This window comes from Felis catus, chromosome B3 (assembly GCF_018350175.1).
Source record: "Felis catus isolate Fca126 chromosome B3, F.catus_Fca126_mat1.0, whole genome shotgun sequence".
In the NCBI taxonomy this organism is placed as follows: Eukaryota; Metazoa; Chordata; class Mammalia; order Carnivora; family Felidae; genus Felis; species Felis catus.
The window spans coordinates 107952404-107979877 of record NC_058373.1 but is presented as its reverse complement, the minus strand read 5'-3'; the positions used below and the strand labels follow the sequence as shown (position 1 = coordinate 107979877).

The 27474-nt window shown below is 43.7% G+C and overlaps 1 protein-coding gene across 4 annotated transcripts in view; it reads right to left on the bottom strand.

The window, feature by feature from the left end:
- Positions 1 to 27474, bottom strand: part of PRKCH (protein kinase C eta) — a 233057-nt gene that overhangs the window by 25363 nt on the left and 180220 nt on the right. For 2 of the 4 annotated variants that reach the window (XM_003987712.6, XM_045060025.1), the window contains exons 11-12: positions 4569 to 4707; positions 3753 to 3941 (exon numbers count right to left, since the gene is read on the bottom strand). In XM_003987712.6, the coding sequence (XP_003987761.1) occupies positions 3753 to 3941; positions 4569 to 4707 (328 nt within the window). Of the gene's footprint in view, positions 1 to 3017; positions 3390 to 3550; positions 3623 to 3752; positions 3942 to 4568; positions 4708 to 27474 lie in introns of those variants that run through there. The other 2 variants (XM_045060023.1, XM_045060022.1) reach the window with 2 other exon arrangements.

Here is a 27474-nt window from a genome sequence, read left to right as displayed (position 1 = left end):
ATAAAATGGGGGGATCAGAATAGACAACAGACAATCTCTAAGGTTTCTCCTAGCAGTAAAAAACTGTATTGGCCTAATTAAATCAAGTTGCAATTAAAGCCAGAAAGTAGTCTGAATGGTTTATAAGCATGACTTGATACCTTAAGCTCTTTTCCTAACACAAGACACAAAGTAATCATTTTTCAAAGGACAGAGTCGAACAACGATTTCATGCATCCGGCTTTCATTAATGACATTAGTGGCCACCTCCTGAGCATCTAATCTATGCCGAACACTGTTCCAAGTACCCCCTGCACACTATCTCATACCCTAGTTGTACAGATGAGGAAACTGAGGCATGGCAAAATTAAGCTATTTGCCAAAGATAACACAGCTAGTGAGTGAAAGAGCCATGATTTGTCCTTGGACAGCTCTGCTATGGAAGCAGGTTCTTCACCACCACACCCAGACGAAGCCTTTCCTTCTTGGTGAACGAAGCCTTTCCTCAAGTCTTGAGTGCTCTTAACTGTTTTCTGGCTTTTCCTTGATCACACTTCCATTTAAATGTCTCAGCCCTCTGCAGAGAAGAGCTGCATTTCCTCAGCTATGGCATTTAAGCTTTTTATTTTTAGGCATAGAGGCTGAAATGTACAAAAGTGTCCCAGAAATCCTCTGGGTAAATGTATTTTAGTAATTTTATCAGATACCTTTTTCAAGGGTTTTCCAGAAAATCACTTTTAAGGAATGCTCCTTGAAGAAAGAAGAAATGGAATGCTGAAGGTGTTCTGGACAATAATCTTATGACATGGGTTTTATTACCTTGAGTTTGTAAGCAAGGACACCAGGATTCAGAAAGGTGCAGTAACTACCAAGGTCACTGAGCCAAAATATAATAGAGCTAGGAGGTAAGCCTGTCACCAAGGAAAGCCCATGCTCCTTCCTCCAGGGAGACACCCCACAGAGAACACAGAATGACACTTAGGAAAACCAGTGCAAGGTCAATGACACATCACGACCTCAGGTTCTGTCTCAACCCAGCTGAGCAACTGGTATCTGAAAGAAAACTAAAAGGAAGTGAAGAAGTTCACAGTTTCCCAAAAAGCGAAACTGCAAGGGGAGGGAACAAGTCACTCTCCAGTGAAGATTAGGTTCACTTTAGGCACCAGAGGTTCAGTTTTCTCTTAGAACAAAGACTGTGGAGGGAGAATGTTTCTGGATAACCTATAGTCACATTACCAAAAAATATTTTTACACACATCAAAGATATCTTTTAAAGTAATTGGATTTACCTGCTTAAGAAGAAGCTATCTTAATAGTTCCATATGGATCTTAATCTTGACTTAGTACTGATTCTAGGTTTCGCAGGGATTGAATGAGGGAGCTAAGATCTAGGTCCCAGATTAGTTGGGAAGAATTCTCTCAAGAGGATTCTGAAATACTGGAATACAGTTAAGGACTACTGCAGTTTTGAAGAAAAAAAATCAAAAGAAGCAGATGTGAGTGATGTCCAACTCAAATGATGAGGCCTCAAGATTTCCCCTGGATCCAGACAAAAGAGAGGAGATATTTATCGGAGAAACGCTGCACTGGATTGTTAACCCTATAGAGAGAACATGAAAGTTTCCTAAGGCACAGACTGACTTATTTCCTACACTTCATGGTAGCAAGCATAATGACATTCATACACCATGGGAACAAGACACATTTCTTTATACTTTAAACTAGTACTTTCATTTGAGTCATAAACTCTGGAGTTTTCTTTTACATTTTAAAAATGCTGAATCAGGGGCGCCTGGGTGGCTCAGTCGGTTGAGTGTCTGACTCTTGATTTCATCTCAGGTCATGACTTCTGGTTCATGAGATAGAGCCCTGTGTCAGGCTCTGTGCTGACAGTGGGTGGAGCCTGCTTGGGATTCTCTCTCTCTTTCCCTCCCCTGCTCATGTTCTCTCTCTCTCTCAAAATAAATAAAACTTAAAAAATAATGCTAAATCAGCTATAGAAATTGAACTAAATTTGTGCACTATGAAAAACCATTAATATAATGATGCTGGTTGTAGGCCACAGGGGTTTAGCAGGCCTTAAGAGCCAGATTATGGACCATGGTCCTGGGAAAGTAATAATGCAAAGCAAGCCTGATTCTGTAGCATGATTAGGTTGTGTTAAAGTAGCTTAGGTCATCAGAGTTAGCCGGAGCCAACCTCAGCAAGTGCTGTTCCCTTCCAGAAGTTAAACTTTAGGGCATGAATCCACAAAGAAAAGCCCTCCTTTGTATTTTATTCATAAAATTATAAAAGCCACATTCTTGGTTTCCTCAGTCTAAAACTTCTACTAACTCTACGACTCAGTTGTTCTTACGGACATATGCCATTGTTAGGAGATATTTGGCAGAATCCAAAGTGACTTCACTTTTATTTCTATAGGAGATTAGTGTTTCCTCAATATCAGGGGGGTACTGGCACCTAGCCTTGGGAATCAAGTTACCAATTACAATTCACTTTGACGATATTTGCCTGAAAAGGATTTCTGTGATTATTTCACTTTTAGTGATACGGAGAATTCTCAGGGACAATCGTGCCTTCAGCCAGTACACAGTGACCTGCGTACAAAATGTTTTTGAAAAGGCGCTGATCTTGGGGCGCCTGGGTGGCGCAGTCGGTTAAGCGTCCGGCTTCAGCCAGGTCACGATCTCGCGGTCTGTGAGTTCGAGCCCCGCGTCAGGCTCTGGGCTGATGGCTCGGAGCCTGGAGCCTGTTTCCGATTCTGTGTCTCCCTCTCTCTCTGCCCCCCCCCCCCCCGTTCATGCTCTGTCTCTCTCTGTCCCAAAAATAAATAAACGTTGAAAAAAAAATTTTTTTTTAAAAGAAAAGGTGCTGATCATATGACTGAAGATTTCTAAAGGGAGACAAGTCTCTCAACATGATAGCCAATATTTCCCAAATTTTGTTTTTTTTGCCTCAAATCACTGAAAAGGACATAACTTAAGGAAAGTAATTCTTATCCAACAGAGAGAATGGATTGTTCTGATTTTTCCCTACTGGAAGAACTGAGCTTTTATTCACCTTTATTCCCCTATGCATACAGCAGGTGATAATACATGATTTGTAAATTCAACTAATGTGGTTATAGGAATGATCCAGATTACGTGTGCTTTTTTATTTTCAACATAAAAGCATCAAATCCAAGTTTCTTCCTCACTTCAAAGTAAGGCTTCCAACATGGTACCTTAAATGCACACAAAAAAGACTTTTCATGATACATTAACTGCACTGCACCTGAATCTGGGCCTGGCACCTCACTTATTATTCATAAGAATGATATGAATGCAAAAGGAATCTGCAGAAGTTCGGAAAACCTCTCCCGGCTTCACCCAGCACGAAGGGAAAGGCCCCTTCATCCTGCTTCTTGGACACTGCAGACAGAAACAGTCAGCATGTAAACAAACCGGGGATAGAGTTCACGTGACCCAACACCCTGGCATGTCCTGACTGTATAAAGGAAGTGCATCATTTCACCTACACTAAAGTCACAGGTGCTAGAAATACTTGATAGGTGGCAAACAATGGTACCAACCGCTTGCATTTGGCCCAGAAAGAACTATTGCATAACAGAGGAAAACATTCCGAGAGAACTCATTCTTTGATTCTGCAATTTAAAACATATATTGCAGTTAGCACTGGGAGCTTGCTATGGGAAGGTACTGAAAAAACACAAGCAGCACACACGGCCAGCTGGTATGCAGCCGGCCAAACCTGGCTAGGTAAGCCAGACTTACAGATTTCAGGATCCCTGTGGCATCTTCATGGAGCCATGTTGGGTAAACCACTTCATCGTTCAGTATGGCTTCAAAGAGGTCATCTTCGTTCTCTGCCTCAAAGGGGGCGTGACCACACAGCATCTCGTAGAGCAACACGCCCATTGCCCACCAATCTACTGCAGGTCCGTAGAGCATTTCCTGGAGGATCTGTGTGAAGAAGGCAATGTGAGAAGTGCTTTGCACATCTGATTAACAAATGTGTCCTTAAAGACTCGGGAAAATGTTGGATTAGGAAATATCAAAGTAAAAAAAAAATGCACATTTCATGCTATCTCTAGAGACTGGTCCGTTTTCTCTGTGGTTCAACTCAGAGGACTTCTCATCCAGGTGATCAAACATTTATGGCCTGTTTCAGCCTAGGTAATGGTACGTGTGCAGATCCAAAACAGAAAGGGTGTTGGCACTGCATCCCTATAGAGGGAGGAAGATACTGGGCTCACTCACTTGCATGGGAAAGACTGAGGAACTTTATTTACTGCTGCTCAATGGGGCTGGGATCAAAGCACCGAGTAGAGACAAAGAGGAAAATAACTAGCTGTGAGCAGAGCACACTTTGTCCTCATTCAGGGCTAATGCCTAAAGCAACTACAAGGTTTACCACAACATTTTTTATTCAAATTGTTATTTATAGGAACCGAGGGCATTTTCTGCCATCATTCACCCAATGAGGCATAAGGGCGTGCGGAGGCATCAGCTTGCAATGCGCCCCCAGAGCCACAGCACGCAAGAGCAGCCCGTGGCATCTCTGCTCAGGATTTCCAAAGCCGTACTCACCTCTGGAGCAATATAATCGGGTGTGCCACAGAAGGTTGCTGTGGTGACTCCATTACAAATCCCCTCCTTGCACATCCCGAAGTCCGCCAGTTTACAGTGACCCTCGTGGTCCAACAGGACGTTGTCCAGTTTGAGATCTCTGAAAGAAACAAAGAGCAGCGTGCTCTAGGGCAGCCGGGCCCCAAACCTGGGCAGGCTGGCTCATGGGGTGGACGATCAGACCACACCAAGCAAGCTTTCTGCATACATTTCAAAGGGAACCAACGTCTTTGGGTTATCTTAGAGAAAACTTGAGACCAACTCTGAAAATTTGCCTCAGGGCTCCTAGACGATGGTCCCATATGAATAGGCTACCCACATATAAAAACCTAGGCATGATGGTGTCCCCTCACCGGGGCATCTTCACAGCGGGCACAGGACTGTCATTCTGGAGCTTCACACTCACAGTGGGCTGTGTCAGGGCGCTCATGGCTCTATGTACCTATCTCTGCTCTGGGGATCAAGTTGTGTTGGCCTGTGTGGCCCGAGGGACAGACTGGTCTCTGTCCAGCCCAGGATCACCTTTCGGCTCAGAGGAGATCGGTGATGACAGAACTGGCGTGACCAGTTTCCAGGCTGTGCCCTGGGAGCTGATACTGTGACCACATAGGTCTTACAGAGAGAGGTCACTGGAGACACCCAGGAATGAAAACAAAGTCCTGTTTTCTAGGAATCCCCGATAAATGAGGTTAAAGCAGCAGAGTTTTCCTGGCACAGATCAGTGGGAACGCAGACCAGCCCTTCTCTCTGCTCACCTGCTCCTGGCAGCAATCTCCCTGGGCATAAGCTGTGTAAGCGCGCAGCTGCCCACTTCAGGAAAGGAAGCCTTTTCTGCCTCTAAACCGAATCTGGCCTTCTCCATGCAAAACCCTACTTTCCAACAAGCAACTGTTTTCAGTAGGCTGTGATCAGTGGAGATGGTTTCCTTCCCCATAGTCACCACACAATATGAGCAAGACGTATTTTTTTAATGTTTGTTTATTTTTGAGCAAGAGACAGAGACAGAGTGCGAGTCGGGGAGGGGCAGAGAGAGAGAGGGAGACACAGAATCCAAAGCAGGCTCCAGGCTCTGAGCTGTCAGCACAGAGCCTGATGTGGGTTTCAAATCCACGACCATGAGATCACGACCTGAGCAGAAGTGGGACGTTTAACCGACTGAGCCACTTGGGCACCTCAAGCAAGACATATCTGAAGGTGGAATCACGAGGTGCAGGGTGGCAGGTGGGATGACTGTGGTCCTGTACATGGGAGGAAGGTCACGGCCAAGAGTATGGTCTCTCTCAGCTGTTCTTCCAGGAGTGGTTTCAGACTCTAGGCCCTATCAGTGCCTGGTCGTGTGGCTCCTCTCAGCCAGATGGCACACATTAGAAGTGGCCAAGGTTAGGGGCTTGTGGGTGGCTCAGTTAAATGTCCGACTTTGGCTCAGGTCATCCTCTCACATGTGGGTTTGAGCCCCGCATCAGTCTCTGTGCTGACAGCTCAGAGCCTGGAGCCTGCTTCGGATTCTGTGTCTCCTTCTCTCTCTGCCCCTCCCCCGCTCACACTCTCTCTCAAAAATAAATAATAAAAACATTTTTAAAAATTAAAAAAAAAAAAAGAAGTGGCCAAGGTTAGAGATCACAGTCGGCAGCCCCAGGGGAGAGCAAGCCCGTGGGGGATCAGAGCCTGGGGGGCGAACACTTTCAGCACCAGGTTCTAGCCCAGTCGTCCAGGCCCCTGTGGACCTGTGCCTACAGCATGCTCTCTCACTGCCAAACAAGGTTACTGGGTTTCTGAATTCTCCTAAAGCTGTTATGCCTGCTAAGGACTCATAAAGGATTTTGTTTGGTAACAGAAACAAGTGCTAACAGAAACCCACAACGGTCTGGAGCACCGACCTTTGATTGCTCAAGAGAGCTTGTGACTAACATCCCAGGTAAGAGGTTTAATTGCTTATTACTCAGTCGCTGTCATGGGCAGCAGGAATCGTTCAGGGAGAGACAAGTGCTTGCAATCAGTTCTGTAAGCTGCCCATCACAATGCCCTCTGCAGAAGTCCAGAACACAGCCTCACTGCTCAGAAGATAGAACTGACAGCACAGTGCATCCCTGCCACAGAATGCCGGAGGCCACAGAGGCAGGTTATACTTCAATCCTGACTTTTCAGTCTAATTCTAGGCCTTCTTTAGACCTGTACAAGCCCTGAGAGAAACGCCATTGCTTGTTTTACACCAGGTGCTACTTAATAGACAAAACTCCCAAACTGGGATTCCAAGGGCGTTCAATTAAGAGCATAATATAATCCCAGGCTATTAGTTCTGCCCTCAGCCTAAATATCTCACACCTTCTCTGTAAGTTCTGTCCTGATATCCCCAGAGAGTCAACTCTGCCCCCAGAGTACCCAGTTAGTTCCTGCTCCTATAACGGCATGCCCTGCACTGTATTCCAGAAGGCTCGGTCTGTGTACCTGTCTCCCCCTTAGCTGGGGCTAAGCCTTACTCCTCCCTAGTTCCAGCTTGGTCATGGAAGAAGACGCTGACCAAAGACATAAACAGAAGCATGTCAGACAGACAGCAGTGAGCTTCCCTAGCCAGCTCAGTGCCTGTCTTATTTTCAGGGGAAGAAAGGAAGCTTCATAAACCTCACTGGGATCCTTGTTCCAAGGTAATTAAACTTATAAAAAGTGATGTGCTTTATCCCTTAGAGACAGATTCCAGAGGGAGGAGAAGAAGAATCCTGAAATGTAAGTTCAAATTCTTTGCTTTGGTGAAGATGGAGAAGGGAAACTACTTTAGGAAAGACGATTATAAAGCAGAGAGGACCCAGTCATAATACTTTTCCATGGCTTGCAGCCAGATGAGAGAGTAAAACATTGACAGGGTTAGTCAAACAGATTCAAAGGTTACAGAGCCATTCATGGACATGGTCAGCTTCCATTTTAAGGGTAATCATGATCTTCACTTAAAAAAAAAAAAGAAAAAATGGGGCACCTGGGTGGCACACTTGGTGAAGCATCCGACTCTTGATTTCAGCTCAAGTCATGATCTCGCTGTTGATGAGTTTGAGCCCCACATCGGCTTCAGTGCTGACAGTGCAGAGCCTGCTTAGGATTCTCTGTCTCCCTCTCTCTGTCCCTCTCTTACTCGTGCTATCTCTCCCTCAAAATAAAATAACACTTAAAAAAAAAGATGGTAAAGAAAAAAAAAAGCAAAAGCAAAAAAAGTCATCGTATGACTTCTGACTTTGAAATATGCAAAGGTCAGTTTTTGGCTTTGAAGTTCCTTAGCCTCCAATGCCAACATGTAACTCAACAGCCAAACTTAACAAGGCTACACAATGAAGATTACAAGTTCATACAGGGCAGAGGCTCAGATCCCAAAGTGCCAAATACGCAATTACCGGCTCATCCTTCATTAGGTCACTGAGCACCGGTATTTAATAGCTGTAACTTTTGTCACACAAGCATAGAAGGGTAGAAAGAGTTACTTTATGCATTGTTGTTGCTGCATAATCAGGGTTACTTTAAAATGCCCACAGTGGTTTCAGAGAAGCATCCCAAGTGGTTGAGGACAAAGGAAATTCAGAAATTATATTTATTTTGTTTCCACCATGAGCTATTCTGAGAGTCATAAAACAGAATGACATGAGTCTTTCTGCTTAGATCACCGGAATCAGTGACTCTTCCAAAAGAAATAAAGGAAGGTGAGTTGTGAGCTGGCTCCTTGAACAAGAATGACTCTAAGAGGCTATTCAGTAACTATTTTTAATCTATTAAAAATTTTTTTTTATCATGGAAAATTTCAAATCTATACAAAAGTACAGAGACTAATATAACAATCCCTGTAGTGGTCACAGAGCATAAGTGCTATCAATGCATGTCCCATCTTGTTTTGTGTATACATTTACTCCATTCCTGATCCATCTTTTTTCAGATTTTGAAGCAAATCCAAGACATAAAACCATCTCATCTGTAAATATTTTAATCTCTTAATCTGAAAGATAATAATTCTTTAATGAAATACAACATTGATATTGGTTATTAAAAATATACAGTCAATATACTATTCAAGGTATACTGCTTTTTCTCTGCTCATTTGAGTTATATGTGTGCATGTCCGCATAGCCTGAAAAAAGCTTCTGTAGAGCACAATAGTATGACAGTAGCTAATTCAGCTACACTAAATGTTCACCAGATGCTAAGTGCTTTAGCCATATTATCTTATTTTAATCCTGAACAAACCCTGTGAACGAGGATCTCAGCAACATTATTTAGTTACCCAGGGGTAAATCCAGGATTCTCAGTTCTGCTCACCTCCTTCCAAAGCATGGGCTCATAACCCACTACAGTGGGCTAACACTCTTTTATATACTGGCATTGCATTGTTGGCTAATCCCCCTAGTAGATTATTTCCTGAGAAGACTTCCCCAATTGCAACAAGAACCGTGTGAGAATCAATAAGTATCCCAAAAAATGAATTATGGCAAAGGGACATTTTTGTGCACATCACTATGAAATGCATCGTCAAAATTTTGCCAAAAAAATTTTTTTGCTTTGGTTTTTAGTGTGTGCATGGAGAAGGAGTTCAGTGAATTTTTTCCACTCCTTGCAGGTACAGGAATAGGGGAGTGCACAGCAAATGTGTCTCTAGTGGTCAAATATTCTGAAGATCATTCACTGCTCTCTTCCAAGGAAGAGAAGCTGGAACATGGATAAGGGTGAAGAGGTGGCCGAAAAGAATAAATTTAATATTATGATAATTTCACAACAAAACCATTTAGGACTGGCTTGTATTTTGAGTGTCTGGGTTTATATAAACTTGTAATTTTTTTTTTTCAAGGCAAGACTGATTGTGTTAAATTGGTAAAAGAATGTTGAAAGGTCACTGAAACAGCAAAAGCCTAAAATCTCATTGTATCATCAGTTAGATAGGAGCGCCATTCACGTATTACCTAACACAAGATGTTTAGCCATTCACCCACCCAACAAATCTTAGAGTACCATCTATGAATCACACAATATTCAAGGGGCTCAGAAGCCTGAATGAGACAGGAAATGGCAGGAGCCTGCCAAGGCAGGGGCCAGTAAAAATTCCAGTCTTTAGCCCAAGGAGAAAGAGAAACCATTGAAAGGTCACACACAGAGATGGATAGCATTAACTTGTGATCATACAATGAGCCTCCAGCTACGATGTGGACAACAGATCAGTGGGGGAGGAGAGAACATGAGGAAACTAGTTGGGAAGCAACTGAAGTGTTCAGAAAAGATGGTGGCCTGGAGCAGGGTGTGGCAGGAAGGCAAAGGGAACTAGATGGACCCAAAGCTAATAGGGGGGAAAAGTAATGGGATTCAGTAATGGAAGGATATAGACAGTGAAAGGGAAGAAGGCGTGAGCATGTTCTGGCTCACAGGATTTATTTTGGACATACTGAGCTATTTTTTAGGCATCCAAGTGGAGACATTTAGAGGCAGCTGAATATACATGGCTAGAACTCAGAGGCTGGGCAGGAGATACAAATTTCAGAGTCATGAGCTGGGTGTGGATGAGTTCACCTGGGGAGAGGGAATGGAATGGGAAGAAGGCAGCTGGGGAACCGAGCCCTGCGAAGAGTATCCTGAGGATAAGGCCCCTGATCTTTTTCACACTGGGACCACAAATACTGCTCATAATTTATCAGCCAGAGTGGGTAGCATAGTTGAGTACCCAGGGAAGCAAGGGCCCCTCTTTTGCCTCTTAGGTGGGGCATCCCTAGTCTTGTCAAGGTTTAAAAGGGTCAGAAAATATTAACCTTTTACATTCAAAATCATCTGATGGGTTCTTTCTGGTTTTAACCCTCAACCTCCGCTACATGATGCGGTGCTTTTGCGAGCATAAACTTAAGTGTTCTATTTTAGGAAAATGCTCATTGCTTCATCTTGCAGGACACCAAAAATTTGGAAATAGGCCAAATTATTAATTAATAGGGGAATGGCTAAACAACTTATGGCATACACATGACAGAATTTTATGGGAGCTGATAAAATTTTATAAAAGATGAAAAATGGGAAATTTTTATGACAGAAGTTTTACCTTTTGAAAATTACTTCTTTTGTGATTATAAAATCATTTTCATCATATAAAATTTGATCATTCCTGAAAAATTATGGGGAAAACGATGACAGGCTCACAGTCTTCAAATCTTTTCTTCTCAATGCGACACTAATACATATGATGAGAAACTTGCTTTTCTTACCTAACAAATATTTTGGACATATTTCTATATAGATCTACCTCATTCTCTGTAATGGTTATCTAAAATTCCGTTAGAAAGGTGTATCATACTTTAAATAGTCCCCCCTCCGTGAACATTTAGATGGTTTTTAATTTTTCGCAACTTCAAGCCAGAGGGTAATGAACATTACTTGCACGCTTGTAGGAGGGGTTACTTGGGTTTAAGAAATAAAAATGCTGTGCCAAAGGATATCAATGTTTAAAATGAAAACAGAAGTTGAACAACTGCTGAAAAAGTTTGCATCACTTCATACTCCCACCAATAGTGTATGAGAACATCCATTTGGCTTCCTTATTCAAGTAAGACATAATCATCCTTAGGTCTTTGCCAATTTGCTAGGGAAAATTATCTCATTGTTTTAACTTCATTTCTTACGAATGAGATTAAGCTTTTAAAAACATGTTTAATGACCATTTGTATTTCTTCTGTCTGTTGCCTTTTCACATTTTTTACCCATTTTAAAGTTTGAGTTATCTTTTTGATTATTATTATTTTTATTTGAGAGAGAGAGTGTGCATACAAGGTGGGGAGAAGGGCAGAGTGAAGGAGAATCTCAAGCAGGCTCCACACTCAGTGTGGAGCCCAGTGTGGTGCTCGAATCCCACAGCCTGGGATCATGACCTGAGCCAAAATCAAGAATCAGATGTTCAACCAACAGAGTCAACGAGGCACATCTGATTATTTTTTAGCTTATTACATATTATGGATAGTAGTGATTTGTTACATTGTTTGCAAATGTTATTGCCCAATTTGTTTTTAAGTTTTATTTACGGTAACTTTCATATTTTTGTCCAGTCAAATCTCTCAATCGTTCCTCTATGGCTGCTGTATTTCATGACTTATTTATAGGCTGATACAATTCCAGGTGGAAAAGCAGGATACAAAGATTGTATTTTCAATATTCTCTCTTTTTTTTTGTTTTTAATGTTTTGGGGTTTTTTTGTTGTTTTTTGAGAGGGAGAGAGGGAGAGAGGCAGAGTGCGAGCCGGGAGGGGCATAGGGAGAAGGAGACACAGAATATGAAGCAGGCTTCAGGCTCTGAGCTGTCAGCACAGAGCCTGACATGGGGCTCAAACCCACAAACTGTGAGGTCATGACCTGAACTGAAGTCAGACACTTAACCAACTGAGCCACCCAGGTGCCCCTCAATATTCTCTTAATTACAGTTGTTCAGAGGATAGAAAGAAGGAAGCAAAACAGGAGGGAAGAAGGAGAGATGGGAAAAGATAAGAGAGAAGGAGAAAAGTCTATTTCTGGGTGCTATGTTTATAAATAATTTTTCTTTTCTTTGTGCTAACTTTCTTATGGGAATCATGTATCATTTTGATAACCAGGAAGAAATCATTAAGATATATGTCCACATGTTTTGGCTTTAATTCTTTTCTTTGGTTTCTGTACCATTTATTGCTATAATTCCCAAGGAAGATATGTAGGGAACATAAACCACTGATAGAAATGGAAAGGATTTCTTTTGGAATGCAGGCTGCAAGGGCATGTTGAGAAAAAACCAAATCAACTTACTTGCTTACAGATCCTGACAGAAGTCGGAAGCTCAACCGACTGAGCCACCTATGTGCCCTGCAACATCCCTAATTATTAAATGAAGTCCCCATACCATTTCTCCTCATGAAGTTTTGTGGGGCTGACCCATGAGAACAAATTAAGAACAAATACGTAGGAGCACCTGGGTGGCTCAGTCAGCTAAGCATCCCACTCTTAATTTCGGCTCAGGTCATGATCTCATGCTTCTGGAGATTGAGCCCCGTGCAGGGGCTCTGTGCTGACAGCACAGGACCTGCTTGGAATTCTCTCTCTCCCTCTCCCTAGCTTGCATGTTCTCTCTCTCAATAAATAAATAAACTTTCAAAAAAAAGAAGAACAACAAATATGGGAAACATGAACATACATTATCATGAGGCTGAATGTAAAATGACTCATTTTCTAATGAATACAGAAAACCAAAAAACAATTTCCAACTCCGAAAGTATTGCCAAATCTCCCCTGAGGCTCCTCCTACCCTTTCATATTTCTCCCAACAGCTACTTGAGGTGGGAAATAATCATAAAAATGACCCTGTGCAAGTCTAGCTATTACACACCCTTTAAAACAGGGCCAGGGACTCACAAACTAATCCCCCCAGGTCAGGTGTTGGTCTCCATCCAGTTCTCGTGTTGGATGCACTTGATATGCAGGCAACATGTTTCCACCTTCACCACTGTTTATATACAAGACCGATTTAACCTGAGCAAAGGGACCAAGAGATTTCCCCTTGCCGTGTCTTATGGTTGGAAAACACGTACAAAGAAAACACTCATTGCCTCTCTGGACAAATGAAAGAGGCAATGAGTTTGATTAACGTCTACAGTGTGCAGATCATACATCTCTCTGGGGGCCATCAAATAAATGAGCCATCATGCTGACAGTTGAGCCTTCTCTCTAAATTTTTTCATTCCTAGCATCGCCCCTCCCCCTCCCAGGAGGGCTGAAATTCTCTAGCTGAAGTGGCACAAGTTTATTTAGTAGCTCCTTACAGTATTTTTATTTTATAGTTGCCAAGAAAACCTCTCTCACTGACTCTCCTTGCCAAAATGCTTCCTGCGTGATACCTGGCTGTGTTTGGCATGCACACAGATGCCCTCCGCGAGGGGAAGCAGGGAGGCAGAATGGAGGGCTTCCAATAAAGACACCAAGGAGATGACAGACCCTTGGTGGCTAGGGGTCTCGTGACCATTGGGCCTAGCTCCGACAACACAGAAAAGATGCTGGGGCAAAAGGGACACCTGCGGTTGATAGGCTAGCGGGGGATAAGGTGGTCAACATACTGAATTCTGCTCGGCTCCTCAGGCTTCCCCAGTGCAGAGAGGTGGGTGCAGCTGACCCATGGGAAATTACTTTCCAGGGCACCTTTGCTTCCCAGCCATAGAAATGCAACAAAGAAATGGATCAGAGAGTCACAGGGATCCTGAGAGCCTGCAAACTAGGGACAGGATAGTCGTGGAGGAGCCCTCTGCCTGCAAAGAGGACGCGTTAAGGAAGGTAAAGGAAGGAAAGATTTCGCAAGAGGAAGAATCAGAATGTGGTAGCCTCTTAAACAATGTGATCTCAATAATAATTGGGGCAGCTGTGGAGTGGGGATGGGCAGGGGCAGATGGATCCTACGAGGCTTATGGTGGACACGTGGCACCAATACCAACGAACAGGTTGACAGAATGAAATTTTGTTAAACGTTAGAGGGCACACAGTGCTAGGTAAGCGTTGGCCACTGTTGTCACCACTACTGTCGCCAGTAAGTGGATAAGTGTTGTGGCTGTCACCCTTGAAAGATCAGCCAGACAAGTGAGGCATCAGTGCGAATACACTAGCAAGTGAAGGGACGATGAAACATCTTAGCCCGTCTAGCTGTGGCTTGTTTCCTCTATGGTAACCCAGGGCTCTTCAGACTTGGGGGTACTAGACTCTGCCAGCGGTGAGGCCAGTTCCCTGAACACATTTTGTTGAGAGAAAACAGCGTGTGAGAGGGGACGTGGATACCGCGGGGTGGGGGCAAGTGGAGGGAGGCGGGGTGATGAGGAATGCTTTACAACAGGAAGGAGTGCAGTTTATAGCACCGACCTCAGGAGGGGATATTCAGGCTGCTTTTGGCAACTGGCTAAACACAAACCTTTGCCAGTATTAGTAATGCCTTACGCAATATCAAAGGGGAGGGGAGACAGACTTCTGACTTGAACCAGAACTTTTGGCCACATCAGCAGGTCTTATTCGGTTACCTGCTGTCTCCATCAGAGATTAAACCTGAGCCATTTAAACGGAAGTCTCAAAAACCCAAGAAGGCACCTACGGTTTCAGAACCACTCCCAGGCCCTTGGAATTAAATGCGAACCTCACATGTTAGTTCTGGGTTATAGTTGGTATCACTTTGTTAGCTATGTTTTGCATAAAGCCTTGTTTTCTCCAAAGTGATTACAGCCTCCAAGGGTAGGCCTGGAATATTTCTTAAGTCATTTCCAGTGTACTGATCACAGGCTAGACATATGACAGCAACACACATCTCAGTCCCTTTCCAGGGATTTACAGATCTCCTCCTAATGCTGGGCATATCACAGCAAAGTGTGCAGAAGACATCAAATTTACCCCTAAGAAGTTTCCTTTTGAAGAACTCGCTGCTACTTCCTGAGCACCCGCCCATGCTGTGTCCAGCACTTAGCCTTGCAAGACATTCCCAAGACATTCATTTCCCAAGACATTCATTTTGTTGAGTAATCCATTTGAGTAAATGCGCAGCCATCGGCCAAAGACTATTTTCAATTTTATGTAATAGTATCCTTAATAAAAGTAATCTCTGAAATGCAAACATCATTATAACTTCCTAAGATCTTAAAGGTAAACAATTCACAAATCAGGGAGAAAATTATTTTGGGGGCCTGTGTGTCTTATTTTTAGCTTATTTTAGCTTATTTTTAGTTTATTTTTAGGAACTGATAAAGAGACCTTTTGAGAGACTAACCTTCTTCTTGCCTAAATGTTGGACAAATCTTGATCCAATAAATAATGGTTACTTCAGTTTGGTCAATTTCTCAGCACCTCAGTTCCTCTGTTAAAACATTAAAGTGGCAAGGTGATAGACTTTAGTCACTAACCCTGGATTTCACTCCACAAGTGACCTGTGTGGCAACACTTTATGCCCATATGTACATTATGGAGGCAATTAAAGATCTTTTGCAAATATAAGGTTTCATATACCATTAATAGTGGGGTATATTTTACATTTCCTAGAGAACTGGAGTCCATGCCGATAAGCTTATCTGTGATCAGTTCTGGAACACAGCAAATTCAGACTAGTAGCCAAGCATGGAGTCCTCACACACATGGACAGATAGAGGCCAAGGGCAAATTCTCAGCTGTCCTCTTAGGGAGCAAGATAGCTCCCCTATGCCTCCCTCACTCTGCTTCCTTCCCTAACTCCCACATGGTTATTCAACCAACCTCTGTCTGTCTGATTCCAAAAGGCAGTATAATGGAAGGTTAAGGGTATAGATTCTGGAGCCAGGCTGCCTGGGCTTGAGTCTTGGCCCTGCTATTTACCATTTGTGTGATCTTGGGCAAGTTACTTAACCACTCTATATTTGGTCCTCTTCATGAAATGCAGATAACCACAGTGCCTGCCTCATGAGAATGAAGCTATTTAATGTGAATTGTTTAGAACAGTGCCTGATTGTATTAAGTACTATGGAAGCCTGAACTATTATTTCCTCATCAGCAAAAAAGAGAACACATACGTGGCCTATTCCTTGAGATTTTTGTAAGAATCAAAACTGATGGTAGACACAAACTTTGAAAATACTAAGTAACATTGGAAATTTAGGAGTTTGGGACAGGTGGGCCTATTATATTATAAAGTGACACATCTGGCTTATAAACTGCTCTGTGGGTGATAGAGCAAGGAGCCAAAGGGAGTTTCTCATACAGTGCCAGGGCCTGGCACTAGCAATGGGCAAAATGTCTCAAGAACTGGTTAAGCTCCATCAGCCACAATACCTTTGTCTACTTTATCCGTCTTTGCTGAGGCCAAATTCTGAAGCATTAAGATACAGAAATTAAGCATTCATCTATCGACGGGCACTTGGGTTGTTTTTCATATCTCGGCTACTGTAAATAATGCTGCAATACACATAGGGGGTACATATTTCTTTTTGAATTAAGTGTTTTCACTTTCTTTGGGTAACTAGTAGTGAAATTACTGGGTCATATGGTAAGTTTTTGAGGAATTTAAGAAACAAAACAAACAAAGGAAAAAAGAGACAAACAAAAAAACAGATTCTTAAATATAGGGAACAAATTGGTGATTGCCAGAGGGGAGGTGGGTGTGGGGATCGGTGAAGTAGATAAAGGGGATTAAGAGTACATTTATCTTGATGAGCACTGAGAAATGCATAGAATTGTAAATTATATTGTGCACCTGAAATTAATATAACACTGTATATTGATTATACTTGAATTAAAAATGAAAAGATACAGGAATTGATCTCGGTTCACTACCGACAGCCCTGCTCAGTGCAATGAAAAAAGGCTGGTTCAAGTTGAGGTTCATCCAGTTCCATCCCAGTCTGTCAAATGCATGAATGACCCATTCTTCTAAGCAGAAGAAGCCGAAAGAGGAACTGTGATTCTCTAGAAATAAAACAGGACTCCCAAGAAGTGGCATGCTATCTGTACCTCATAATGCAGTCAAAACTGAACTGGCACAGCCAGTCTTTGTTTTCCACCCTCTCCCTGCCTAATGATTTAGGACATAAACCCAACAGTGGATTCTGGTCTCATCCATTCAGTGATGTGATAAGACCCAGATTCTGCAAAGTTACTTTGGGGAGAAGTCATTTCCAGTTTGTCACTGTTACAAACAATGCTGTGATAATTGAAGGTATCTTTTTAACATGTCCAAACCTACTAATATTTTTTATCATGCGTATGCACAAATGAGCAGTCAACTCCAGGTACCATGCTCACGTTGAAGAACCTCTGTTAAGGCCACTGCATTGGTGTTTGCCTTCTTTCACCACAGGAAGCCAACAAAGATTATGGGTATTCAAACTAGCAGGCAGGCAGAGAGCACAAATTCCAAAAGCCTGGAATTACTGTTATTTTAGGTTATTTAAGTTACTGTTATTTTAGAAATGTGATCTCCATGAGGAGAAGTGCCTCCTGGTTTTCATTTTTCCGTCTTTGTATTTTTGAATTCCCTTTGCACATAGTAGGCCCCTAATGAATGGCTGTTCGTCTGAACGGCAAGCCCCTCTCTGCCCTCTAGTCCTGGTCTGGTTCTGAGACCCCAGCGAGGCTGGATTAAAGAGGATGTGGAGGACTGTTAGGCAACTGGGTGGATTCGGGTTTGTGCTGGGCCTCTGGCACCAATCCAGGACCTCTGACGCCAGCAGGAAGCTGCCAGTACCTGCTGGAGTCCTGTCTCAGGGATGACCTAGGAGGACCAGGTCAGCACCCCAGGAAACTCTGGCTCTGAACACACTCTCGAGTACACGCTATTCCAGGCATTAATCCTTCTAGACAAGTCCTGAGATACCAAGAGATACCAGAAATGAAAATGTGCCCTGCTTAGTGACTGCCTGTTCGTGTTTGGCTTGCAGGTGAGAGCAACCTTTGTTTCTATAAAAGAAGGATATTAAAAATTCCGTCAACTGCCTAAACAGGATTTACGTGAATTTAACTGGCTACTGTAGGACACAGAGAACCTTGCAGTGGCTTCTGTCATTAAGACAATGACCGTGAACAGAGAGCACAGGAGGTCAGGCAGGCTGGCTGAATGCAGCTGGGTAGTGGGGGTGGAGACGGGGGGGGGGGGGTCAGTGAGCAAGCTAGTGTCTCGGTGCACCTGGAACCTTCTGACGGACACACATCCTTCCCTCTCTCCAGAGGCATCATGGGGACTCGAGTGGGACAAGCTGGAATGCTGGTTTTACCTGGTACACTGTCCGGTCAATTAGTCAAGGGGCAAGAAAACTTTTCCTGAGCCAGAAAGCAGAGCTTCGAGACTCAGCTTTGTCACCTTGCTGGGTCTCAGTTTCTTCACCTGTAAATGATGGGATGGTACTGGATGACATGCCTACCCCACTTCTCCGACGGGCAGTCAATCACTAAGAACTGACAATTACGCCTCCTGATTGTATTCAAAGCCAGACACCTTCTCTCCACCACACTGCATGGCCTCCATTCAGCCCCATCATTTCCCACCTGCATCGCTGCATCTCCTCACCGGTCTCACTACCTTCACTCTCCTCCCCTCTTCATGCTGGGCCAGTTGTTTTTCTGAAATTCAATTCTGGAATGTTTGACCCTCTAAGAGGCCCTGTCCAACTTTATCGGCCATAAGGCTCTATGGTGGGGTCTCTGTCTGCCCTGCAGCCTTATTTTCTCCCCCAGCGCTCTCCCCTGCTTCACATCCTCACGCACTCCAGGCACCCAACTCCGAGAGGTGGACCTCTCCCCGACCCGCGTATATGCTGTTGTGCCCTTGGATGGGCACTCACTCATAAACCGCCACTGGCCTGCAATGAAGCAGAAAATGATTGAATCACAGTGAATAAATGGGGGAAGAAGAAAAATTAAGAGTAAGCGCTTGGAAACTTTTATAACTACCTGACAGCAATTTTATGTCTGTTGAATCTAATAATAAAAATCTGGGCTCCTATTTCATGTCTTTTTAAAATTTTATTTTTCTAGTAATTGACTTTTATTACGTTTTATAAAAATATCAGTCCTAAATGGGTTGAAAAGGGAAGAACACAACAACACTGGTTTACCACCACAGACAGTATGGGGAGCTCTGGCCAGCACCCTTCTACCTTCCGTTCTCCTAGGCAGATGACTTCATCCTCGCCGAAGGCTCTCTGTCTCAGGAGTCTTCTGCATCCCTTCCTAGACAAGCTTGGTGCCTCTCCTCCATGCTCCAGTGGTATTTGGTGCATACTTCTAATTATAGCATTTATTGCGCCGACTGTAATTGTTGGTTTCCCTGCAGGTCCTTCCCATGCTTATTTCTGCTAACCTCAGAACAAGGTGCCTGGCCCAGGGCTGAGTGAGCAATTAAGTGTTGACTGAAATGAACAAGCCCTAAGCTTCTTACCCTATACTCTGGTTGCCTTTCCTTTACCCATATATTCCTTGTGTGTAAAATCCTTCCTGCCTGTGTTCTCTCCCTCTGATGCCTACTCCGTGTTCTCTACATTATGGAAGCTGAGGAGATGAGGAAGAAATGAGAAGAACTGCTTTCTGCATCTGGGGGTGAATTTCTGACACCACCGGTCGGGTTGTCCCCTCTCTAGCTCTCAGTCTAGTCCTAGAGTTAATATAAGGAAGCTGGGCTTGTAGCTACAACAACTGGTGACTAATGTGTGTGCCTGGTGATTAAGCATCCTTACAACAGCACAGTATTATAACCAGACAAGACAAATCACCCCTGTACCTCTTGCATAAAATTAAAAGGTCAGTCCAGGAAGAGAAGGAATAATGAGATTCCTGAAGTCCTTCATCAAGTTGAAAAGCTCATTTGATTTTTTTTTTTAAGTTTAATGGAAAACTCCAAAACCAGAAGGGATGGAATATTACATAGAAACTGCTTCAAAGCTCAATTTAAGCTCAAACCAAAGAACATGATTCCCATCATATGGAACTAATTTCTTTTTGAAAGTTGATAAACCAAAAATTGCACTGGAAAGCAGCCGGTTCCCTGCGTTTTCCAGAGAAGGCAGTTTGGGAACACATTTCCTGAACCTCAGCCCCTTGGGTTCTACTCCTGGATTTTCCCCCTGACGCCATGGAAAAGTGCTTTCCTCTCCTCTCCTCTGCTGCAGAGTCCTTTTTAAAAAAGGGTAACGTGATCACCTGCCCATTTACAGGATGTAGTGTATGAAATCATCCCAAGAGTTTCCCCAGGGCCTTTGATGCATGGAGTCTGGGAACCTAGGCTTGCTTATGGTTAGGAAAAAAGAAAACAAGCAAGTCCCAGAGATAGGACAAGTGATCGTTCTCCTATTGGAAAAGGAACTGTATTCCTCATTCAGATTAAGAAGCAGAGAATCAACTGATAAAGAAAATTGTTAAAATTTAGGGTCTGAAAAAAATGACTTATTTTGAAAACACAACATTTTGATTGACTGATCTAGGTGATACACAAGCAATCGAGTTCCACCCCCTCAGATAAGTTCCAGTTTTGTTCTGAGTTTTATGACCATGCCAAACAGCGTTCTGTCTGCCTGTAGAGCTTGAATCCCATCGACACAGGTGTGGGCCTGGAATTTTTGATCTGGGCTGACACATTCCTGGCCAGGAAAGTGGTGCTCTCTCTCCTCCTATAACTTTCCACTGATGTAAACGAGGTCAAAAGTGCCCGGAGGCAGCAATGACAGGTGTGTGTGGGCAGAGAATCACGGGCCAAGGCAGGGCACACGCTTTCTCTTCTGTAAGAAGCATTTATACCATCCTGTGGGCATGCGTGGGGAAGGCCGTAAGCTTTATAGTTTATGCCACAAGGAAGTCAAGACAGCCTCCAAGCCATTGTTCTGGGGATGCCTTTCCTTTCTTGTGTGGCTCAGGAGGCACAAAGCTTCCTCTGCCCTGCCAGGCCTTCACAGTGTGGGACTCAGGGCCATCTGAGAGGTTCTGCCTGTTCTGGCCTGGGAGCTGCCTCAGCAACTCCTGACTCCTGGCTGTCTGGAGCCAAATGTAACAGGGGTGAGTGGCCAGAGGTAGTGCCCTTTCCTAGGGACAGCAAATATGGTCTGCTCTCCCAGGAGCCCAAAGGGCAGCCTCTGGAGTGAGCATTCTGGAGGGGGCTATTTGCCCAGGATGATGCTCACCTGCCCGGCGCTGGCCCTCAGGAACAGAGCCGCAGGCTTGATAATTCTCTGTCTTAACCAAATGGAGACTGCTAACTATCCCATCTGCTGGGTCAAGGAAAACCCCTTGGATATGTGAAAAGGGGAAATTGAGGGATAGTATTGGTAGAGGCTCTACCTGAGTCATTAAAGCAAAGTAAGATGACAGTTCGCTGAGTGGGGACTATGCTTTCAGGTAAATTCCAAGGCAACTGAATACAATCCTACTCAAGTCTCTGACCACTCCTAAGGGTCTCCTTTGTGAGCTCCTCCTCCTCCTTCTCCTCCACTCTCCCTTAAAGGGTAGGCTGTTCCCTAAGGCTCTGTTCTTGGCCCTTGCTTAGCTTTCTTTCCAGAACCACTGCTAGACCAAATCGCACCTTAGCGCAAATTAGAAAAAGGCTCGCCTTTCCCTAGACATGTTACCACCAACTCCTAGAAAACTCATAGTCATTACACAAATCTTCAAGGACTCTGATGAAGTGGTCCGCTTAGAACTGTTCGGTGCACAGTCTGCCCAGTTGTACAGTTGTTCTGTGCAATTGAATCCCAGGGATTCAAATATCACCCTAAGACAGATGGCTCCCCAATTCAAATCTCTACCCTGACAGCTCTTTCCAGAGATCTAGACCTTCATGACAAATAAGAAAGTAACTGATTTGGGGGCATAGCTAACCTTCAAATGGCAAAAGATGAAACCTAAATTTTACCCAACTGTCATCCTCAGTGAAAAGCCTTAGAGTTCTTAGCTGGGAATCTGGAAAGCATCCTTAATGTCTACTCCTTGGGCTCCATACCCCATTCATCAGTGTCCTCCAAGCTCTTCCTCCGCTGTATCACACTCCCTTCCTCTTCTCCCTCTTCTTCTCACTATCCTGGCTTGCTTCCAGTCATGCCTATTTTTCCCCCCTCTTAAGCTTATTTATTTATTTTTATTAATCTTTACACCCAAGATGGGGCTTGAACTCACGATCCCGAGATCCAGAGTCGCATGCTCTGAGCCAGGCAGGCACTGCACCGTGCCTATTTCTTGCCTGACTTATTCCAAGTCCTCCTACCTGAGCTCCTGGTTTCCAGGTTTGTTCCTATGCACTCTGCTTAACTACAGTTATTTCCTGTTAGTCTCTTTCTCAAAAACCTCTGATGGCTTCTACTGACAGGCAAATAAAGCCCAAACTTCCTGGCCTAGCACTCAAAGCCTTCAATGTTCTCACACCGGCCCACCTCAACTGCCACCTTTCCCTGCTCTGCAGTTCTGGTCACACGGATTCCTCATGATTCCTTAGCACAGGACACTTTTCTGCCTTCCTATTCCTATTCCTATTCCTATTGTTCCCTCTACCTGGCATGTAATTCTGTATTTTGTTGATAACGAAAACCTACGGCTTAAATACCATTTCTTCTCTAAAGCCTCTGCTGATCCTCTCGATTAGAATTCATAACTTCCTTTTCTGTACTCTCACTGCATTACATTTTACTTTGAGCAATAAGGGAACCATGTCTTAAACTGTCAATTTATAGATGCATTTGGAGCCCCCAGTAGACTCAATCCTTGAGGGCAAGGATTCTGTTTCATTTATCTTTTGGTCTTCAGAGCCAAATGTGGTACAAAGCAGATGTGCAGGTCACATTGAGTGAGTAACCCCATGGTGAAATCCTCATGGTCAAACAAAGCCCACGGACAATTTAATGACGGTCTACTTTGAGCCTGTGTGTCTGTTTCGATGCATCAGGCAAACAAGGACAGGTGAGTGTAGTATAGTATGTCAGGTAGAGGTGAAGGGCACTTTCCAAACCATAAAGTCCGTTTAAAACAAACACACATTTATAACTCACAGTCTGCATGAAATGTAATTCCTTGAAACCCACAAGTCTGGCAGGGGACATAGACTCGGCACCTTGAAGGAGGGTTGGCAGGATTTAGGGCTCATTCTGGAGACCCGTTCTGGTTCTGTCCAGCTCTCCAGACCCTGGACTGGCCCGGCCCCACCACCCAGGCCAATAAAGCCTTACAAGAAGCTAAACGCTTCTCAGAACAATGGTCACCTTGAGAAGGTGAGAACCTGGATGGGAATGAAGTGACAAGTGGGATGCTTACAAATCTAGTTAGGAGCATCTCTTGAGAAAATAACGATGTGAGAGTAAGTTCTGACTGAGAGCAATAATGTCTTCAGATTCCACTCTTCATGAGACAGTTACAGATGAGAATCCAGCAGGGGAAGACCATTGATAATACAGCACCTTGCGTGCAGATAAATTCAACCACATTACCAGCATTTTTTCATCTTTACCTTATATAATACTGAGTATCCAAACCCACTGTTTTCTGAGACCAGATTCCTCAGTTTCTGGCAAAGAAATTACCAAGAGCACAAATTTACCAAGCGGGAAACTGAGGAGGGTTAGACAGACTTTGCTTTTCTGACACAGTGGAAAATGTGGGTGTATCACATACCACTGTTCTTTATATACTCTCCTGAAGAAGACTGACTAGCACATAAAAAAGGGAAGAACTTGAAAATCCAGCTGATCATACATTTTCCCAACCATCTGGGCTTCTGTTTCTCTTTTGCTGTCACTAGGATGGCTTTAATAGTATCTTTAACCAAGCCACTCTCTATCACTGTGCCTAGAGAGGCAAAAAAAATTCCTCTCTCGCTGTGTAGAGAAGAACGAAATTGCAGCCTCTGTATTGCCTTGGTTCTAAGATCTGTACCTGCTCCCTTCCCTCTAGTGCTTCTGAAACAGCTAAGTTCCTTAAAACTAATGACCAAAAAGCCTTGCCAACTGCCATGACTCTCATTTCTATCAAATCAAAAATTATCGGCATCTTGTGATCTGTAGCTTCTTGGAATCAAGGAAATGCAGCGGTTAGTACACATTCCTCTTGTCGGCTGCTGTGTTAAAGGTTGGGGACCAAAGGGAACAAGGAAATCTAACAGATTCACCTTCAAAGAAAACAGAGTCTAGGTAACTCCATCTGAAGGCACCAATGCCTTATAAGAGGCTTCATGGAAGGCCAGTGACTGCAGGAACTCTCTTATGCTATTAGGACCAAACTATTACATTAAATGTCTGTTCAGGAAGTCACTGTGTGGTCAAGGGGAAGAAGAGGCGGTCAGGTTCCCGCTTCTTAGAGCTCCTTTCTTTCTTGGTCTGAGACCAGGGAGCTACAGAACGGGTGACTGATGGCCTTTTCCATCCTTCATGGGTGTCTCAGATAACGAGTGTCTGTCTAGTTCTCTAGGAGATCCATTCTTGGCACTGAAGAGAAACTTTCTGGGAGAGTGGCAGGAGGCAGATGTTGGATAAAGAACAAAGGAAGATGAGCTTTTCAGAGGCAGCCCACCCAAGAACCCGGGGAGTTTGAACTTGGCTTAGGAGGTTAGCCTCACACACTCAAAGGAGCCCGCATTCCTGGGCTGGCACGGACAGTGCCACCACTTACCCTCCACATACCCCTGCTGGGGCTGGGACCCTGCCACAGCCCCGCTGATTTGAGGCCTGAGGCCGCATTGTGGCGAAGTTCCTCCCACTGACTCACAGGAGACCACAGCAGTGTGTAGAAATTCTGTGATGAAAGATGATATTCCTGACATTTCTCTTAGCTCTCAGATTTCCCAGCAGATTTCTTTGAGCAGTCTTTCTGTCTTCCAGACTTCGGAGGGATGGCTCAGTGTTTCCAAAGTGAGGTAGAAAAGCTCACTTGTGGTTGTAAAATTCGAATACTGCCCTCGTTTTCTCTGTGAGACCCACAACGGGAGCTACTGAAATGGAAGACTGAACCAGGCCTGGTGGGCATTGATTTGGAGCAAAAGAACACCTGGGGGCCTTGGAGGAAGTTAATTAGTGGCCAGGGACAAATGGAGTGTGGACAGTTCCTGCTGGCCCAGCCTTGGGCACCTTGTTTTTCTTTTTTAAACCGAACTTTAGTTGTATAGACATACGAATTTTATTTGGCTAAAACTCTGTGGTTGGAATGTCCCCATTAGACCCTATTCTGAAGCTATTTTGAGTTTGAACCCCAGATAAAGTATTTTAGACATTCAACAATGAAAGACGTGGGGAGAGGTATCTGTCTCTCTCACTTCCCTTTTCTTTAGTTCTGTGGAACAAAAGTGAAAATGAAAAACTCACTTATCTCCTTCCGTGTACTTTTCACAACTGGTGGTTACTTTTACGTCTTTATATATTTACATTAGAGTACATGCTTCTGGTAGGCCAAGTCCTGGCCTATCTTGTTCACAATGATATTCTGAGGCACAAAGTAGGTTTCAGTGAATATTTGTTGCACGAATAAATGAATGACTGACTGGATGCGTGGATAAACAGATGAATGTAGGCTCATAAAGTTATGACAATAAATGTTTATCACATGTAAATATCTTAAAGTATCATGCAAAGGAAATAAAACATGGGATCTGGGAAAGGCAGTTTCCCCCAATGTGTCTTTGAGACTAAGATAGTGACTTACAGAAAAAAAAAAGTATTTAAAAATGGTTAGTAATTGCTTTTCCGATTCATGGACTAGGAGCAAATAGCCTCTGAAAGGAAAGTGTTGGGAGAATCCCCCACTTACAGAAGGGGGCCCCTCTCAGTTAGTAAAAATATCTTTTTCTTTGGTTCTACCATTTCATAGAAGAAAAAAAAAAGTTGTTACATGTAGACACCTCTTTGCAGCATGACTGTGCAGTGTATTGTCCAAAATGGGGCTCTGAGGGTGAAAGGTGAAAGGGGGTGCTGGTAAGGAAGTCACAGGACCAAACCAGGACTTCTCTGGACAAAATGAGACACGTTGGCTGAGTATGTCTTTCACCATGTCGGTTAATCTAAGCCCACTCAAAGCATTTTCTCGAAATCCATCTTCTGATGAAAGTACTTGCTCTTCATTGAATTCTTCTCCTGTTAAGCTCCTTGATGACTTTTGATCTTGAGAATTAGTTCTCAGAAAGTACAGTATCTTGAGCTTCTCTGGTAAACTGTTAGTTCTAGAGTTAACTCCTTCAACACAGTGTGACACAAGCTACCCTTTCTAGAGTGTGTGTGTCTCAAGTGAGACACTGTGAAAACATCTCACGTGTGGTAAGCCCTCAACTCTGCCTCTTTCTTCTGATGAAAACAGAATATAAAAATATACAATACCTGCAGTGAACTGTACAAAGTACGGCCGCCCCTCAGATGGACTTGAGAGGAAAAGTGCTTCTTAACGTATTTACTTCCTTTGGTAATGCCACAGCACAAAGATTACACTCAGCCTTCCTGGCCATAAAAGCTTCAGTTTTTCCCATTCTTGCTGCCAAAGCCGAAATGCCAAGAAATGCTGGGAACTGTGATTATACACACTTCATATTTTACATTCTAAAACCCCAAGGAATAAGCTGTGGAGAACAGAGTCCTATTTCTTAAATGGCAGGACAGATACTGAACTCCAGCTCTGTGGAGCATGGCTGAGTATTTGCATGGGGAGAAACAAACAAAGACCTCACAGATTTCTTCCAGTCTGTGTGTACCTTCCTGGCATCTGTGGCAGACCTTGGCTAACTTTTCTCATGTATTTCGTTTTTGTTATTTTTTAACTTTCTGAATGACTCAACCAGATTCTTACGGGAAAAAAAAAAAATCACCACCCCACATACGAGTCAGTCATAAGGCAACTCAGTTACTGCCTTTGACAGGTTTGAACCTGTCTGTTCACAGATGAGGAAACAAAACTCCACTGTTCCTTCGGCCAAAATTATATCCCCTTCCTTAGCGTGGCAGTAAAGCAGCCAGCAGACAGCATTCAGATTTCACGGGTTCCAAAGCTTCCTCCCCAGCTGTAAATTAATTTCACTGCCACGGTGCATTTTTCTCAATTCCGTCCTCAAGTGTAGGAGTTAAAACAAACAAAACCAACCAACCAACCAACCAACCAACCAACCAACCAACCAACCAAAGGTTCTCCTTCCTTCCTCCTTGCCTCCCTTCAAGAACTAACACAAGAGCCACAGGTACCCGGGAAGGGCTCGTGATGACAAGACCTGTACTTCTAAAGGGTGAATTTCCTGACTCACTGTCACCTGCCTTCGTCTACTGCGCAGAGCCCCATTTCTTTGTCAAAGAAGTGTTAGAATCCTCACGAGGTGAACGTGGGAGGGGCAGGCTTCTCACTGCTTGGATTAAATGAAGATTTAATACTCACTTCTTGCTTAATTTGCAAGATTTGGATGCCTCCACACGTTCCTCATGCTCTCA